At 48.7% G+C, this 16,279-nt stretch overlaps 1 protein-coding gene across 4 annotated transcripts in view; it reads left to right on the top strand.

The window, feature by feature from the left end:
- The window catches only part of LOC147102522 (membrane-associated phosphatidylinositol transfer protein 3-like), a 495,678-nt gene that overhangs the window by 423,567 nt on the left and 55,832 nt on the right, over positions 1-16,279 (top strand). For 3 of the 4 annotated variants that reach the window (XM_085965038.1, XM_085965039.1, XM_085965037.1), the window contains 2 exons: positions 2,217-2,377; positions 9,424-9,540. In XM_085965038.1, the coding sequence (XP_085821164.1) occupies positions 2,217-2,377; positions 9,424-9,540 (278 nt within the window). The remainder of the gene's footprint in view (positions 1-2,216; positions 2,378-9,423; positions 9,541-16,279) is intronic. The other variant, XM_085965040.1, reaches the window with a different exon arrangement.

Below are 16,279 nucleotides of genomic sequence, written 5' to 3'. Positions count from 1 at the left end.
AAAGGCGCTATATAAATGCAAGTCTCTTTTTCTTTCTCTACAACATTTACAATAACGCTATTACCAATGTGGTGAACTAGTCTGAGACTTCCAACTAAAAAGACCCATATGAAGGCAGTGAACCATTTAGTTACCCACCTCTGACCTGCGTACAAATGCAGAATTCGGAAATGACACTGGTTTCCCGAGAAGGAAGCCTAGATTTTCTGCTCCGTGCTTCCTTTTTTACCAGTGAAAACTGAGCAGTCAAGAGCGGGAAATGGCCGAGAGTTCCGTTCCACTGGAACTCAGTTAATTTTACGCTATGACGTAGATGGGGCCAGCAACATCGGAAGCATCGCTTCAGAAAGGTGGGATATTAATTTGAGGCTGGAGATGTACTGCACACCATATTCCAACATTCTGCCTTTGGATGTAAATCAGACCATGTGAAATGGGTATTGAGGGTGTTGGGTTCAGGGTAATCCTTATCCTTCATGCTTACTGCAAGTACCCAAGAGATAGAGAGAGGTCTGATTAGTAATCTTTATTAATAAGCACACTAATACAACCCATTACGTGCAGTGTTCATGAGACCGATGTCACTTATACTCACAGATGTATTCTCCTTTAGATATTTATTGCAGGGAGACTTATTCTCTTTTCATACTCCCCTGCTGTTTCCCAGATGCTCTAGCGCACATCTAGCAATTAATATTCCATTCTCGCACCAGCCTACACTTCACTACTGGGACTTGTATCTTTGTGTGCCTGGATTATGATTTAATCCAATTTAACTCTTATCATTATTATAATGTAACCATCTATCTAATGCTAGCTATTCTACTTTGATTATTGCTCTTACTGAGGGTTGCTAGGCAAAGGTAAGCATATGGAAAGTCATGGAAAGTGCACAGTAATGCATTTCAGCCATTCCTTAACTGTCTTCCTTCACTTTATTTCCTAGTTTTTTTTCCTGCAGGTATTAGGTTCTCTTTGTGCCAATTATACATGTTCTTGTTGTTGCTCCCAGCATCAATGGGTTTCCCAATGTCAATCTCCCAATCTGAGGTGTTTGGTACAAGAGGAGGTCCAACAATGAGTTTCCCAATGTCAGTCTCCCAATCTGAGATGTTTGGTACAAGAGGAGGTCCAACAATGAGTTTCCCAATGTCAGTCTCCCAATCTGAGATGTTTGGTACAAGAGGAGGTCCAACAATGAGTTTCCCAATGTCAATCTCCCAATCTGAGATGTTTGGTACAAGAGGAGGCCCAACAATGAGTTTCCCAATGTCAGTCTCCCAATCTGAGATGTTTGGTACAAGAGGAGGTCCAACAATGGGTTTCCCAATGTCAGTCTCCCAATCTGAGATGTTTGGTACAAGAGGAGGTCCAACAATGGGTTTCCCAATGTCAGTCTCCCAATCTGAGATGTTTGGTACAAGAGGAGGTCCAACAATGGGTTTCCCAATGTCAGTCTCCCAATCTGAGATGTTTGGTACAAGAGGAGGTCCAACAATGGGTTTCCCAATGTCAGTCTCCCAATCTGAGATGTTTGGTGCAAGAGGAGGTCCAACAATGGGTTTCCCAATGTCAGTCTCCCAATCTGAGGTGTTTGGTACAAGAGGAGGTCCAACAATGAGTTTCCCAATGTCAGTCTCCCAATCTGAGATGTTTGGTGCAAGAGGAGGTCCAACAATGGGTTTCCCAATGTCAGTCTCCCAATCTGAGATGTTTGGTACAAGAGGAGGTCCAACAATGGGTTTCCAATGTCAGTCTCCCAATCTGAGATGTTTGGTACAAGAGGAGGTCCAACAATGGGTTGCCCAGCAGGTCAGGGTGGACAAGAGGTGCTCTGTGCCCACTCGCTCATATCTGCAAACCTGTAACTGGTGACTAAAGGTGCACCTACCTTGCTTTGGCAAATGATTACTGCATGCTGGAGCTCCTCTTCCCAAAGAAGGTTGGGCCAGAAGACTTGATGGCATCACTAAGATGCGTGAATGCCTGACTCGCCTATCTCCAGTTCACTGTTGCCATATTTTGAGGTGATGCACAGTAGCACCTGATGATAGACTAGGACTATTGCCCTTGCATTCAATAAACTGTTTGTTTCGTTATGTCCACCTAAGAATAATCAAAATGATTAATTGCTGTTATGATAGGATTGAGTTTAGGTTAGAATAATGTCATGGATGTTAAGCAAAGGAAAGACCATATTTGCTTCTATTCCACAGTTACTACAAAATGGTGGGGAACAAAGAGGATAGACTACGCACTGTACTGCCCTGATGCATTAACAACGTTCCCAACTGTGGCACTACCACACCTGTTCCATGCCAGCTACTGGGAATCAACTGATGTGTTGGCATTTGTTTTACGGCAGGTAACGCTAACAGTATGTACATTTTTCAGTATTAATTCCAGTGGAGTCACTTTGAAGCATTTAGTTTAGTAACATAATATTACAGGGTAAGGTTGGCAAGGCAAGGCAAAATTGGGCCTACTGTGTTAAATCTGCTACTCATACTCCTGGGCATTGAGGCTCCACACTGCCCAGCCTTGTCTCTCAAAATCTGCTCTAATGTCTTAATCCAAATGTACACTCTCGGGAGCCGCAAGCCTACATTTCATTGTACTGCACTTGTGCACTAACAATGACAATAAAAGTTGATTTGATTTGATTTGATTTGTTTCAAGTAGTAGCATGTACAGAATGATGGGTAGTTGTGGAGTCCAGTCATTCACCTTGACTTGGGGCCAGTTTGAGCATGAGAAGTCCAGTCACAAGTCACACACAAGCCCCCATGCAGGCTTTTAATTTGCCGCCTCAGCAACCTATTAAATTGTCCAATATAAATAACACATAATAAAGGCTATCATACCTCAGGGCAAGATGACCAGAGATGTTAAATGGAGTCCACTGGCAATGAACAATAGTGGACATCCATCCACTGACTGAAATATACAGATCAAATATTGCAAGAGAGTCTGTCATCTGACATTGGAGATGGACAAAAGAGAAGACTGAGGGGTGACCTGATAGAGGTCTTTAAGATTATGAAAGGGTTTGATAGGGTAGACGTAGAGAAGATATTTTCACTTGTGGGTGAGACCATAACTAGGGGTCATAAATATAAGATAGTCACTAATAAATCCAATAGGGAATTCAGGAGAAACTTCTTTACTCTGAGTGGTTAGAATGTGGAACTTGCTACCACAAGGAATAGTTGAGGTGAATAGCACAGATGCATTTAAGGGGAAGCTAGATACATACACACATGAGGGAGAGATGAATAGAAGGATATGTTGATGGGGTTAGATGATGGGAGGAGGCTCGTGTGGAGCATAAAGACTGGCATGGACCTGCTGTGCCAAATGGCCTGTTTCTGTTCTGTAAAGACTGTGGGGGAGAAATTCAGTAGCGCTAACTTTTGAGAAGTTGAAAATTTAGCACCAGGCGCTAATCAACCTTGCTGCCCGCTAAATTCAGTCTCAGCGCTCAAAGAATGCTAAATCAGGCACTACTGGCGTAGGTGAGTGGCATTAGGCTCCAAGTGATAACGAATATGAGGTGTATAAGCGCCTTCCAGCCATTAAAGGGGAGGGTCACTGGAGTCTGTACACCAGCCCTCAATGATTCGGGGAGTGCGGAACGGCGATATGCTGTGAGATGAAATACAAAGAGCTTTGACGACCCGCAACACTCCGGGGACTAAGCCGCCTTTATTTGGCTGCAGACACATCCTGTGCTCTCTGCCACTCATAACTGACCTTTCGAATGGAAGTTCCTTGACAGCTGGGGCGCATCCCTTTAAGTAGCGCTCCCTGGCACTGTGGGCGCGAGGCGGTAAGGCAGGGGGCGCTACTGAAGTTTGCAGATCGGGCGCCCAGCGAGCGTTGCACACTCGCTGACATCACGATCTGCATGGCGAAAGGGACCGAGGCGGTAACTGTTATCGCCAGCGCTACAGGGCCAGTAAACACCCCCCGCCAGGCACAAACTGGGGGCACTAAGCTACTGAATTTCACCCCCTATGTAATACTGTGTATGTAACATACATGTTCAGAAATAGAAACATAACGATGACAGTCTATTATCTGTGTGGCACCTGCACTGAGAAGTCCATCTAAAGAGGAGGAACTCCAAGCTAGGACACACAGCAATTCCTCTCCATCATCCCTAAGTTAGTGTCTATGCACAGCAATGTAAAGAGAGAGAACTGCTTCATTGCAACTCATAACCTCCCCACCAGTGTGACCTGCACAGCCCCGGCAATTACACCTGCCTCTTGCTGACCAAATGGGGGGAATTTTAACTTAACCAGCTGGCTGGGAAACGCCTGCTATCGGGTCGGTGGCCCGTTTTTACCATTGAAGTCAATGGAGAATAAAACCGGGCGGGGTGTAAAACCGGGCGGAGTGTAAAGCAGGCGGAGTGTAATACTGGGTGGAGTGTAAAACCTGGCGGAGTGTAAAACTGGGCGGAGTGTAATACTGGACGGAGTGTAAAACCTGGCGGAGTGTAATACCGGGCGGGGTGTAATACCGGGCGGAGTGTAATACCGGGTGGAGTGTAATACCGGGCGGGGTGTAATACCGGGCGGAGTGTAATACCGGGCGGGGTGTAATACCGGGCGGAGTGTAATATCGGGCGGGGTGTAATACCGGGCGGAGTGTAATATCGGGCGGAGTGTAAAGCAGGCGGAGTGTAATACCGGGCGGGGTGTAATACCGGGCGGAGTGTAATACCGGGCGGAGTGTAATACCGGGCGGAGTGTAAAACTGGACGGAGTGTAAAACCTGGCGGAGTGTAATACCGGGCGGGGTGTAATACCGGGCGGAGTGTAATACCGGACGGAGTGTAATACCGGGCGGGGTGTAAAACTGGGCGGAGTGTAATACCGGACGGAGTGTAATACCGGGCGGGGTGTAAAACTGGGCGGAGTGTAATACCGGGCGGGGTGTAAAACCTGGCGGAGTGTAATACCGGGCGGAGTGTAATACCGGGCGGGGTGTAATACCGGGTGGAGTGTAAAACCTGGCGGAGTGTAAAACTGGGCGGAGTGTAATACCGGACGGAGTGTAAAACCTGGCGGGGTGTAATACCGGGCGGAGTGTAATATCGGGCGGAGTGTAAAACCGGGCGGGGTGTAATACCGGGCGGAGTGTAAAACTGGGCGGAGTGTAAAACCTGGTGGAGTGTAAAGCAGGCGGCCGACCCGATCCAGTCAACATGTCGCCCAGTGGGTTAGGTTAACATTTCCCCCAGTGCGTCTTGCAGTCTATTCCCCCCCTCCCCCACCAGCTGTATTCAAAAACATGAATGAAGCACAAGTCAGTCAACATCTTCCTGCTGAAGCTCCACTTCACAAATGTTATTGCCCATGGAGTCCCACACACGGACCCGTCAAGCGACTGTTAATGAGTCGGATATAATCATCTGGCAACAGGTTTGTAACCTGATGGCATTGCACCCTCACCTTGAATTAGCACCTTCTCCACAGCTTCCTGTAAGGCAGGATTTATGAATGTAGCTCTGTCATTTCCAAGGGGATTTTTCCAATCGTACAGGCACATTATGAATGCAGCACTGGCAGAATACAACCAAGTACTTGAATTAGAAAGAATGTTTTATTATTTATGTTCTGTTCACATATTATAAAAGTGTTAATCTTGTCATATTAAATGCTGACAACATGAATAGATGTTCCAGCATTCTAATGATTAGGAATGATTTACATACTCAAAGTTGATAAAGAGAGCCTTATTGTAACAGTACTTTGATTCATCGACCCCAGTGCATTTTAAAATAAAGATGACGGTTTTCAATGAAAAATGAATGTGGTACAGTATAACCATTTTCATTTCAAAAGCACTTCTTTTGCATTTTTTTTGTTTCTATTTTTGCTTCCTGATGTAGCTAATTTTTTTGTTTATTCAATTAGCTTGTCTGGTCAACTTGGCGTGGCCTGCAAAGGAAAATTAAATGCAGTTCATCCATTTTGTGCAATCAGTTTAGCCTGCAGGAATTATGTGATTGCCAAATCAACCAGTTATTGGTCTTGATAATCTCTTTTTATTGGCTGTTGCTATCATCTTCCCATCAGTTGCTGCTAACAGTGTTCCTGTCATCCAGCAGCTCCACCTGATTCCACGTGTAGCAACGACCGCTCCTGAATCAACTCCACGCCCAAGACTCCCCACTCCCAGTCTGACCAATGCTGCACAGCCATAGCTGACAGACCTCAACTCTGGGCCCCCCCCCAGCCCAGCTTGGTTCCTTCCCTGGATTTGTTGCACTGACACACAATCCAGGGGCTGGCCTTAGGCTGAATCTCAGCCCCAGACTGCAGCAGCCCCATCCAAACCAACCCCTTGCAGGCACCAAGCTTCAGTCTTAGCCTAGGTCTATGTCTTTTCCTTCCTCTTCTTAGGCAGTCCCTCGGAACCGAGGATGACTTGCTTCCACATTAAAAATGAGTTCTCAGGTGACTGATGAGTCCCATGCGGGACCTACAGTCTCTGTCACAGGTGGGGCAGACAGTGGTTGAAGGGGCGGGAGGCTGGGGTGCTTGGGTTGACGTGCGCTCCTTGCGCTGCCTGGGCTTGGCTTCCGCTTGCTCCCGGCGAAGAGACTCGAGGTGTTCGGCACCTACCCGGATGCTTCTCCTCCACTTTGTGTGGTCTTGGGCCAGGGATTCCCAGGTGTCAGTGGGGATGTTGCACTTTTTCAAGGGGGCTTTGAGGGTGTCCTTGAAGTGTTTCCTCTGCCCACCTGGGGCCCTCTTGCTGTGTCGGAGCTCCAAGTAGAGCGTTTGTTTTGGGAGTTTCGTATCGGGTATGCGGACAATGTGACCCGTCCATCGGAGCTGATCGAGCGTCGTCAAAGCTTCGATGTTGGGGATGTTGGCCTGAGCCAGAACACTGATGTTGGTGCGCCTATCCCGCCAATGGATTTGCAGGATCTTGCGGAGGCAGCGTTGGTGGTACCTCTCCAGTGCTTTGAGGTGCCTGCTGTACATGGTCCATGTCTCTGAGGCATACAGCAGGGCAGGTATCACTGCTGCCCTGTAGACCATGAGCTTGGTGCTGGGTTTGAGGTCCTGGTCTTCAAACACTCTCTTCCTCAGGCGACCGAAGGCTGCACTGGCACACATGTCTTATCCACAGCTACCTCATCTACAGTGCCCTTATGATTAAGGAGAAGAAAATCAGTCAACGTTCCTGTTCCTGATTCCTATCCAGTGGCCTGGTAAATCTGGGGCAATGGATGGAATGTGATACTAGCCTGGGAAAGCTGGGGCAATGGATGGAATGTGATACTAGCTTGGGAAAACTGGGGCAATGAATGGAATGTGATACTAGCTTGGGAAAGCTGGGGCAATGGATGGAATGTGATACTAGCTTGGGAAAACTGGGGCGATGGATGGAATGTGATACTAGCCTGGGAAAGCTGGGGCAATGGATGGAATGTGATACTAGCTTGGGAAAACTGGGGCAATGGATGGAATGTGATACTAGCTTGGGAAAACTGGGGCGATGGATGGAATGTGATACTTGCCTGGGAAAGCTGGGGCAATGGATGGAATGTGATACTAGCTTGGGAAAGCTGGGGCAATGGATGGAATGTGATACTAGCTTGGGAAAACTGGGGCGATGGATGGAATGTGATACTTGCCTGGGAAAGCTGGGGCAATGGATGGAATGTGATACTAGCTTGGGAAAGCTGGGGCAATAGATGGAATGTGATACTAGCTTGGGAAAACTGGGGCGATGGATGGAATGTGATACTAGCTTGGGAAAACTGGGGCAATGGATGGAATGTGATACTAGCTTGGGAAAACTGGGGCAATAGATGGAATGTGATACTAGCTTGGGAAAACTGGGGCAATGGATGGAATGTGATACTAGCTTGGGAAAGCTGGGGCAATAGATGGAATGTGATACTAGCTTGGGAAAACTGGGGCAATGGATGGAATGTGATACTAGCCTGGGAAAGCTGGGGCAATAGATGGAATGTGATACTAGCTTGGGAAAACTGGGGCGATGGATGGAATGTGATACTTGCCTGGGAAAGCTGGGGCAATGGATGGAATGTGATACTAGCTTGGGAAAACTGGGGCAATGGATGGAATGTGATACTAGCTTGGGAAAACTGGGGCGATGGATGGAATGTGATACTAGCTTGGGAAAACTGGGGCAATGAATGGAATGTGATACTAGCTTGGGAAAACTGGGGCAATAGATGGAATGTGATACTAGCTTGGGAAAACTGGGGCAATGGATGGAATGTGATACTAGCTTGGGAAAACTGGGGCAATGGATGGAATGTGATACTAGCTTGGGAAAACTGGGGCAATGGATGGAATGTGATACTAGCTTGGGAAAACTGGGGCAATGAATGGAATGTGATACTAGCTTGGGAAAACTGGGGCAATGGATGGAATGTGATACTAGCTTGGGAAAACTGGGGCAATGGATGGAATGTGATACTAGCTTGGGAAAACTGGGGCAATGGATGGAATGTGATACTAGCTTGGGAAAACTGGGGCAATGAATGGAATGTGATACTAGCTTGGGAAAACTGGGGCGATGGATGGAATGTGATACTAGCCTGGGAAAGCTGGGGCAATGGATGGAATGTGATACTAGCTTGGGAAAACTGGGGCGATGGATGGAATGTGATACTTGCCTGGGAAAGCTGGGGCAATGGATGGAATGTGATACTAGCTTGGGAAAACTGGGGCAATGGAGGGAATGTGATACTAGCTTGGGAAAGCTGGGGCAATGGATGGAATGTGATACTAGCCTGGGAAAGCTGGGGCAATGGAGGGAATATATCTGTTTAGGTATTTGCTTGTTGGAGGCAACCAGGTAGCAACTATACTGATATAGGACACCCATTTTTGTAAGTTCATGAAGGTCTGCTGCAATGGCATTATGATCAGGTGCTCTGTGCCAGTGGGCTAGTACCATTCAAAATGCCACTGGAATAGAGTATTAAACAAGAGTCAATTGATTGATTTATAAAAGATAGTCCATAATACATTTTTAAAGTATTCATGATATATTTTGTGCTATAAACAATAAATGATTTATATGTTTCTAAATAAAATGGTTCGTGCTCACAGTCTATGCAGTCCCATTAATGGTATGCTCATCCTCAGTTGCATATTTTATTATAATATAACAAATTTGACTTGGAAAATTGTAACTGAATTAATTCGAGCAGTTTAAGCCCTTCTTTTGGTAAAAGATTGTCCACTCACTCTCTATCAGGCTATCTTTTGGACCCGTAGAAAAGGCATATTGCACCAGCCGTCTGTATGGTTTCACTGTAAGGGAGTTCTAGGTAATGTGCGCTATATTAGAGATTGTGCTCTATCACAGTGTGTTATAGTGAGATTGGTGTATTTATAGCTGAAACTTTTCCAATTACAGGTAATGAGGTATGAAAGTGTGAATATAAAGGAGAACGACAGCAAGGATCCATCCACATGCAACGAATCAAGCCCTCGGGAGAAATGGCTTCGCAGACGCACACACGTGAAACTTAGGGTTTGTGTCGATTGTGTTTGAATGTATAAAGAGCTGGATGAGAAAATGACAGCCTTTTAGTAGGGATGGCATTTGTGGCTTGCTGTAAATTGTGTTCGGAAATGTCGGTGTTTATATGGTTATCGCAGCTTCTTTTTAAACAAAATGCAATACTGCCACTTTATGGTCAAAAGCAGAATTGAAGAGATTGCTTCAATTTATTTTAAAATCAGGTCCTCACTGTGCACATTGACAAAAGCGCTCTTTGCACACCCACCCCAGGAATGAATACAAAAGCCTAGTTAGAACACTTTTTTCACCATTCAACCCCCCAATGTGCAAACAGAAGTAAAGTCTCAAATGGGCTTGGAGGAGACTGCTTGCAACTCAAGATCGGGGCATCCCCGTTCTACTTTAGTTAAATGGATGTTCTGTACCTGGAGAACATCCATTTATAAAGTGTGTTATTTGTGCACTTTTGTGAATTTGTTTTCAAAGAAAATGAAGTATATTTGTTTTTGCAAAGATAAACGTTAAAAAAAAAAACATTTGGAATGAGCTGTTCATTCCACCATCAATGACATGATTTAAATATATATCACTAAGGGCTCGATTTTAATGAAGGAGGCGGATTGACGGCGGGCCCGCTGCTCGGCGTCTTCCGGACCTGCTCCCAGTTGGCCTCGTTAAGGCCGACGTGCGGGTCCCTCCAGGCAATTGCTTACAGAGTGTCAGATGCTCGCCTCTGATGACGCGTTGTTTCACTAAAGATTTAACGGGGCCATGTCCCCTTTGCAGAAGCATTCGCTTTTTTCTGTTAAAAGTGCTGGCTGCTGCAGGAGTGGCAGCCCCAAAAACTAGTGCTGCACCCAGGTTGAATGAGGGCTCCCGCCATGCTCTTGTTGAGGGAGTTAGGGGACATCAGGAGCTCCTCTTCCCTGGAAACGGAAGGAGGCGGCCTCCTCAGCAAACCAAGGCAGCTTGGCTGCAAATTGCTGCGGAGGTGAGCTCGAGGTCTGTGTGCAGACATACATGGGTTCAGTGTGGGAAAAGGTTTAATGATCTGCTGAGATCACCTAGTGTGTGGCCTCTGTGTTCTGGGAAATGGAAGTTCAAGGGTGAGGGCTCGGGGCGATTTCCATGTAGAATGTTGGTGGTGACACTGAGCACAAACCACCGTTTATTGGACAGATGATGCCTGGGGTTTGAGAATGTCGAACTTATATTCATCTCCATTTGCCAGCCACCTGTGGTTGAAGCGTAAGCTTACTTGAATCTGGCATGGCTGAGTGCATCCCTTGCCTGACGGCCAGCAATGTGATCGCCTGCTGCTGGATTGGCCGCAAGGCATCGCTCCTCGTCCTCCTCCTCTTCCTCTTCCTCCGAGGAGGCTGTGTGCTGGGCCACTTGTTCATCCGGCAGCACTAAGCCACGACGATCCTGGACACCCTGGCTGGTGCAACTGCAAGGCTCCTCCAGACCTGTCCAGGCAATGGAAGTGCATTTTGAGCAAGCTGATGGCTTGCTCGATGATGCTTCTGGTGGAAACGTGACTCACATTGTACCGTCCCTCAGCTTCATCGGTGTCATGAGCCACTTTTTCAGGGGATAGCCCTTGTCGCCAAGAAGCCATCCGGAAAGTTGGTTGGTGGATGGAAGAGCTGGGGCACAGTAGACTGGCGCAGGATGAAGGAGTCATGGCAACTGCCAGGGTGCTTTGCGTAAACGTGCAGGATGATCTTCCTGTGGTTACACACCAGCTGGACGTTCAGGGAGTGGAATCCCTTGTGGTTGACAAATACAGCTGGGTTATGATAGGGGGCCCTAATGGCTACATGTGTGCAGCCGATGACGCCCTGCACCATTGGCAAGTCTGACATATTGGCAAAGCCAACCGCCCGTGTAGTTACACTTGGGCCATCTGTGGAGAAGTGGATGTAATTGTGCGCCTTTGCAAAGAGGGCATCGGTGACCTGCGTGATGCAGGTGTGTGCGGCCGACTGGGAGATGCCGCTGATGTCTGCAGCTGATCCCTGGAAGGACCCTGAAGCAAAGAAGTTGAATGCGGTGCTGACTTTGACAGCCACTGGTAAGGAGTGTCCACACGCTCCTCTGGGCTCCAGGTGTTGGTGCAGCATTGCGCAGATGTCAGCGACTACCTCTCTCGAAAGTCTGAGCCTCCTTTGGCACTGCTGCTCAGTCATGCTGAGGAAGCTGATCATCTGCCTGTAAACCCGGTATTGGGGGTATCTCCTGCGGCGAGGTGCAGCCCTGCGCTGAGGCCCTCCGCCCTGTGCAGCATCAGGTGGGTGAGGAGGAGGTTGGCGCTCCTGGTGCTGGTGCTGCTGTTGTAGCTGGTTGTGGAGCTGCCACGGCTACCCTTCCTCCGAATCTCACGACCAGGATGAGAGGATATAAATGTTTCGTATCCCGTAGCTATAGATTTCAGATGAGGCAAGAGCTTACAAGCGGACACTCAAAGTGGCCTGAAATTATTCCAATCAGGTCACACTGCAGATGGCTGTCAGCTTGAACAGCCACAAGGTCTTATTCAAATCTCCAACAGCAAAGTTGTTGCATTTGAATGCCAGCCACGTTACAGGAACGCTTTTAAAGTGCTGCACCAATAATGACTACAGATCATGTCCTCGAGAAACTCATCTCCTTGCAGCCGGTGTGTTTCTGGCAAGACGGGAAACAGAAGCCAGAAGCACGAAAAGCAGAAACAACTATAAAAATGGGATTAGCAAGGCAGTTAACAGGCTGTTAACTGCCTTAACTACCTGTGCCACCGGTTCCCGTCGGGTCAGTCTGGGAGCGGCTCATGAAAATCGCGTGGGGGCGGGATGGCGGCGGGTTCACAGCCCAACGCCATTTTTTCTGATTTTCGCTGCCGACCCGTCTCCTCAGGGCTATTAAAATCGAGCCCTAAGTGTCCACTGTCTTACGGAAAATCACTATTTTTCTCAGATGCACAAGTAGTGAGATCATTGGAATTATACACTGCGCTTTCTGCTTCCTCCAAGCTAGCGCCAGAATATTTATTTTTAAAGCTGTCTCTCCAGGAGTGATTTAATATTTTCGAATTGTGCTCTGTTTATTCTAATATAGTAATGTTACAAAATCTGTTTTAGCAGGTTTTTAAATTCATTTTTACTTTCCTTTTGCCAATTTCAAGCCACCTCACATAATGTTGTAGTGCACATCAAGCCTATTGCAGCTGGACTGTTAAGCCCACCACAGGTGGTGCAAAGCCATTAAGTATGAATTCACTTAAGCTCTCTAACGTACTTTGATATTATATAAATACTTTGGAGACCAGTAATTTTACAAAAGGAAGTGCGCTTCCTGTCACCTGTGACTTGCAATGGTTTCTTTTGTAAATCACCAGCCCACAATGTGTATTCTCAGTTTTTTTTAATAAATGAAATTTTGCTGTTCTTTAGATTGAAATACGGGCTGCAAAAGAAATACTGTATTTAGCAGGGTGAACACAGACTGCTGTCTTACCCAGTAGGCATAACATCAGCATCGCCACACATGGCCCAACTATTCCAATCAAATTGCAATGAGAGTCCTTCACCCTCCAAATAACCCAAACAACAAGATCATTAAAATGCACTCTGCTCCTGGACAAGTATAGCATGGATTCCCCATCCACTCTATCCTCTAAATCTATATATATAAAAGGATATGTCTATCTGTCTGTCTCTCTGTCTGTCTCTCTGTCTGTCTCTCTGTCTCTCTGGCCGGCTATATAATCAAAAGTTATAGAGCGTACCTACGCATATGTTATATCAAAAGAAAGCTCATCATTAGGGGACTCTTGTAGGCGTATTTACTTTTTGCTCCGACAACAAAAATTGTGCCGACGGTATCCAAAAAACGTTCAAAATTCCTCTCATTATCCGCTCATTTGCATCGAGTGGGGGCGGGTTCATTGTGTGTGCGGGTGGGCCATCCTACAGTTGAGTGACGTGATGATTGACCAATCCTACAGTTCAGTGACCTGACAGCTGACCAATCGGTGCATGTGTGGGCTGGGGGTGGGGCGGGGCTCGTGAGATCGGGCCTCGGGAGATCGGGGGGGGGGGCGAGCCTCGGGAGATCGGGGGGGCGGGGCTCAGGAGATCAGAGATCGGGCCTCGGGAGATCGGCGCTCGGGAGATCGGGGGGCGGGGCTCGGGAGATCAGGCCTCGTGAGATCGGGCCGCGGGGGGCGGGGCTCGGGACATCGGGGGGCGGTGCTCGCGACATCGGGAGATCGGGGGCGGGACATCGGGGGATCGGGGGGCGGGACATCGGGAGATCGGGGGCGGGGCTCGGGGACTCCCCCCCCCTTCCCTCCTGTCCCCCTCCTTCCCCCTTCCCCCCCATTGCCGGCAGAGGGAGAGGGTCTGCTGGCTCCCCCCTCCTTCCCACCCTCCCCTCCCCCTCTCCCCTCCCCCCTCTACCCCCTCCCCCTCCTCTCCCCCCCCGCCCCCTCCTCTCCCCCCCTCCCCCCCTCCCCTCCCCTCTCCCCTCCCCTCCCTCCCCTGCCCCCTCCTCCCCCCTCTCCCCCTCCTCCTCCCCTCTCCCACTCCTCCCCCCCACCCCCTACACCCCCCCTCCCCCTCCTGCCCCCCTCCTCCTCCTCCCCTCCTCCCTCTCACCCCCTCCACCCCCTCCCCCTCCTCGCCCCCTCCCTCCTCCTCCCCCCCACTCCCCCTCCCCCTCCTCCCCTCCCCCTCCTCCTCCCCCAACCCCCTCCACCCCCCTCCCCTTCCCCCCACCCCCTTCCCCCTCCCCCCTTCCCCCTCCTTCCCCCCTCCCCCCTTCCCCCGTCGCGCTCTCTCTTCCCCTGTCGCTCTCTCTCTTCCCCCCAGTCGCGCTCTCTCTTCCCCCCAGTCACGCTCTCTCTTCGCCCCAGTCGCGCTCTCTCTTCCCCCCAGTCGCTCTCTCTCTCGCTCTCTTCCAACAACAACATCCCCTCAAAAATCCCTCGGCACCGCCGGGCACTTCAGCTAGTATGAAATAAATAAGAATGAAAGCTTCTCTGTAACCACACAGTTCAACCTGATTTCAAGGGGTCTTTGTTGATAAATAGTTTCCCAACACAGATTCGAATTGGAATCGTTAGTTATCATTAGAGCAGAATTTAGGGCCCTGGTGTCATAGAGTCATAGGGCTCGATTTTCGTGGAGCCATCAGACGGGGTTTCAGGCATGTGGGGGGGGGGAAATCCCGAATTTGGGGGCCCCGACACCATCCTGCCCAAAACCCCGCTCCATGCAACTTTCAGAGGCGGCGGGTACCCGCCCCGCACTGGGACCCGCCGAAACTAGGCGGGAAGGGATTAGTGCCAATTAACTGCCTGTTAACAGGTAGTTAACAGGCAGTTTTTACCCTAATCCCTAATTTGAGGGGTTTCGTGTGGGATTCCCGACGGCTCCAAACCACGCCAGGTTAGAGCAGGCGGGCCGTCGGGTTGAAGGAGTTGGAGGGGTCGCGATGTTGGTGTTCAGGTGAGTGATGGGTGCATGAGTGCAAAGGTAAGTGTGTTTGGTGTGTCTAAAGTGTGTAAAGAACTTTTACTTACCTGTACTTACCTTAACAGCCTTTCTTCCTGCAGGTGTCGGGAGTTCATCACTCAGCCGGCACTTAAAGCTGAATGGCTGCGAACTGTGAAAAGTGACAGCCTTCAGCTTTGAGTGCTGCTGAGAGTTCTAACTGAGTCTGTGCAGAATGACTCAGGTTAGAACTCAGACTGTCAGTGTTTCACAGCTTCAAACAGCTGTGAAACACTGATATTTCATCTGTCAAGAACTCTTGACAGATGAAATTGCAGTCTGTGACATCACCTGTTACCGGGTGGCCCTTAATTGGCTGGCTGAGCCCACTGGGTGGGCTCAACAAGGTCAATCAAGGGAAAATCGCACGGATTGGCCGGACGTCGATGTAGGCGGGTCAAAAACCCGAACGTTGCAGTCCCGCCTTCTTCCCGACAGCTTCGGGAAAATTGACCCCATAGAGTTATACAGCACAGAAAGAGGCCCATCGTGTCCATGCCGGCCATCAAGCCCTGTTTATTCTAATCCCATTTTCCAGCACTTGGTCCATAGTCTTGTATGCTATGGCATTTCAAGTGCTCATCTAAATGTTTCTTGAATGTTGTGAGGGTTCCTGCCTCTACCACCCTTTCAGGCAGTGAGTTCCAGATTCCAACCACCCTCTGGGTGAAAAAGTTTTTCCTCAAATCCCCTCTAAACCTCCTGCCCCTTACCTTGAAACTATGGCCCCTGGTTATTGACCCCTGTACTAAGGGGAAAAGTTCCTTTCTATCTATCCTATCTATGCTCCTCATAATTTTGTACACCTCAATCGGGTCCCCCCTCAGCCTTCTCTGCTCTAAGGAAAACAACCCCAGCCTGTCCAGTCTCTCTTCATAGCTGAAGCACTCCAGTCCAGGTAACATCCTGGTGAACCTCCTCTGCATCCTCTCCAATGCAATCACATCCTTCCTATAGTGTGGCGACCAGAACTGCACACAGTATTCCAGCTGTGGCTTAACTAGCGTTTTGTACAGCTCCATCATAACCTCCCTGCTCTTATATTCTATGCCTCGGCTAATGAAGGCAAGTATCTTCAGCAGAGCGGAACTTGTGCTTGCCCTTTGCCTATGTCCATGACTCTGCCCCATTACATATGAAGGGCAAGCACCAGGGCCACCAGTCTCAGGTTAGGGGAGGAAATTGCTGCAAGATCAGTGAACAGCAGTGCC

The sequence above is a fragment of the Somniosus microcephalus genome, chromosome 22 (genome assembly GCF_052327205.1).
Source record: "Somniosus microcephalus isolate GS21.2 chromosome 22, FLI_Smic_1.0, whole genome shotgun sequence".
NCBI lineage: Eukaryota > Metazoa > Chordata > Chondrichthyes > Squaliformes > Somniosidae > Somniosus > Somniosus microcephalus.
This window is presented reverse-complemented; position numbering and strand designations above follow the sequence as displayed.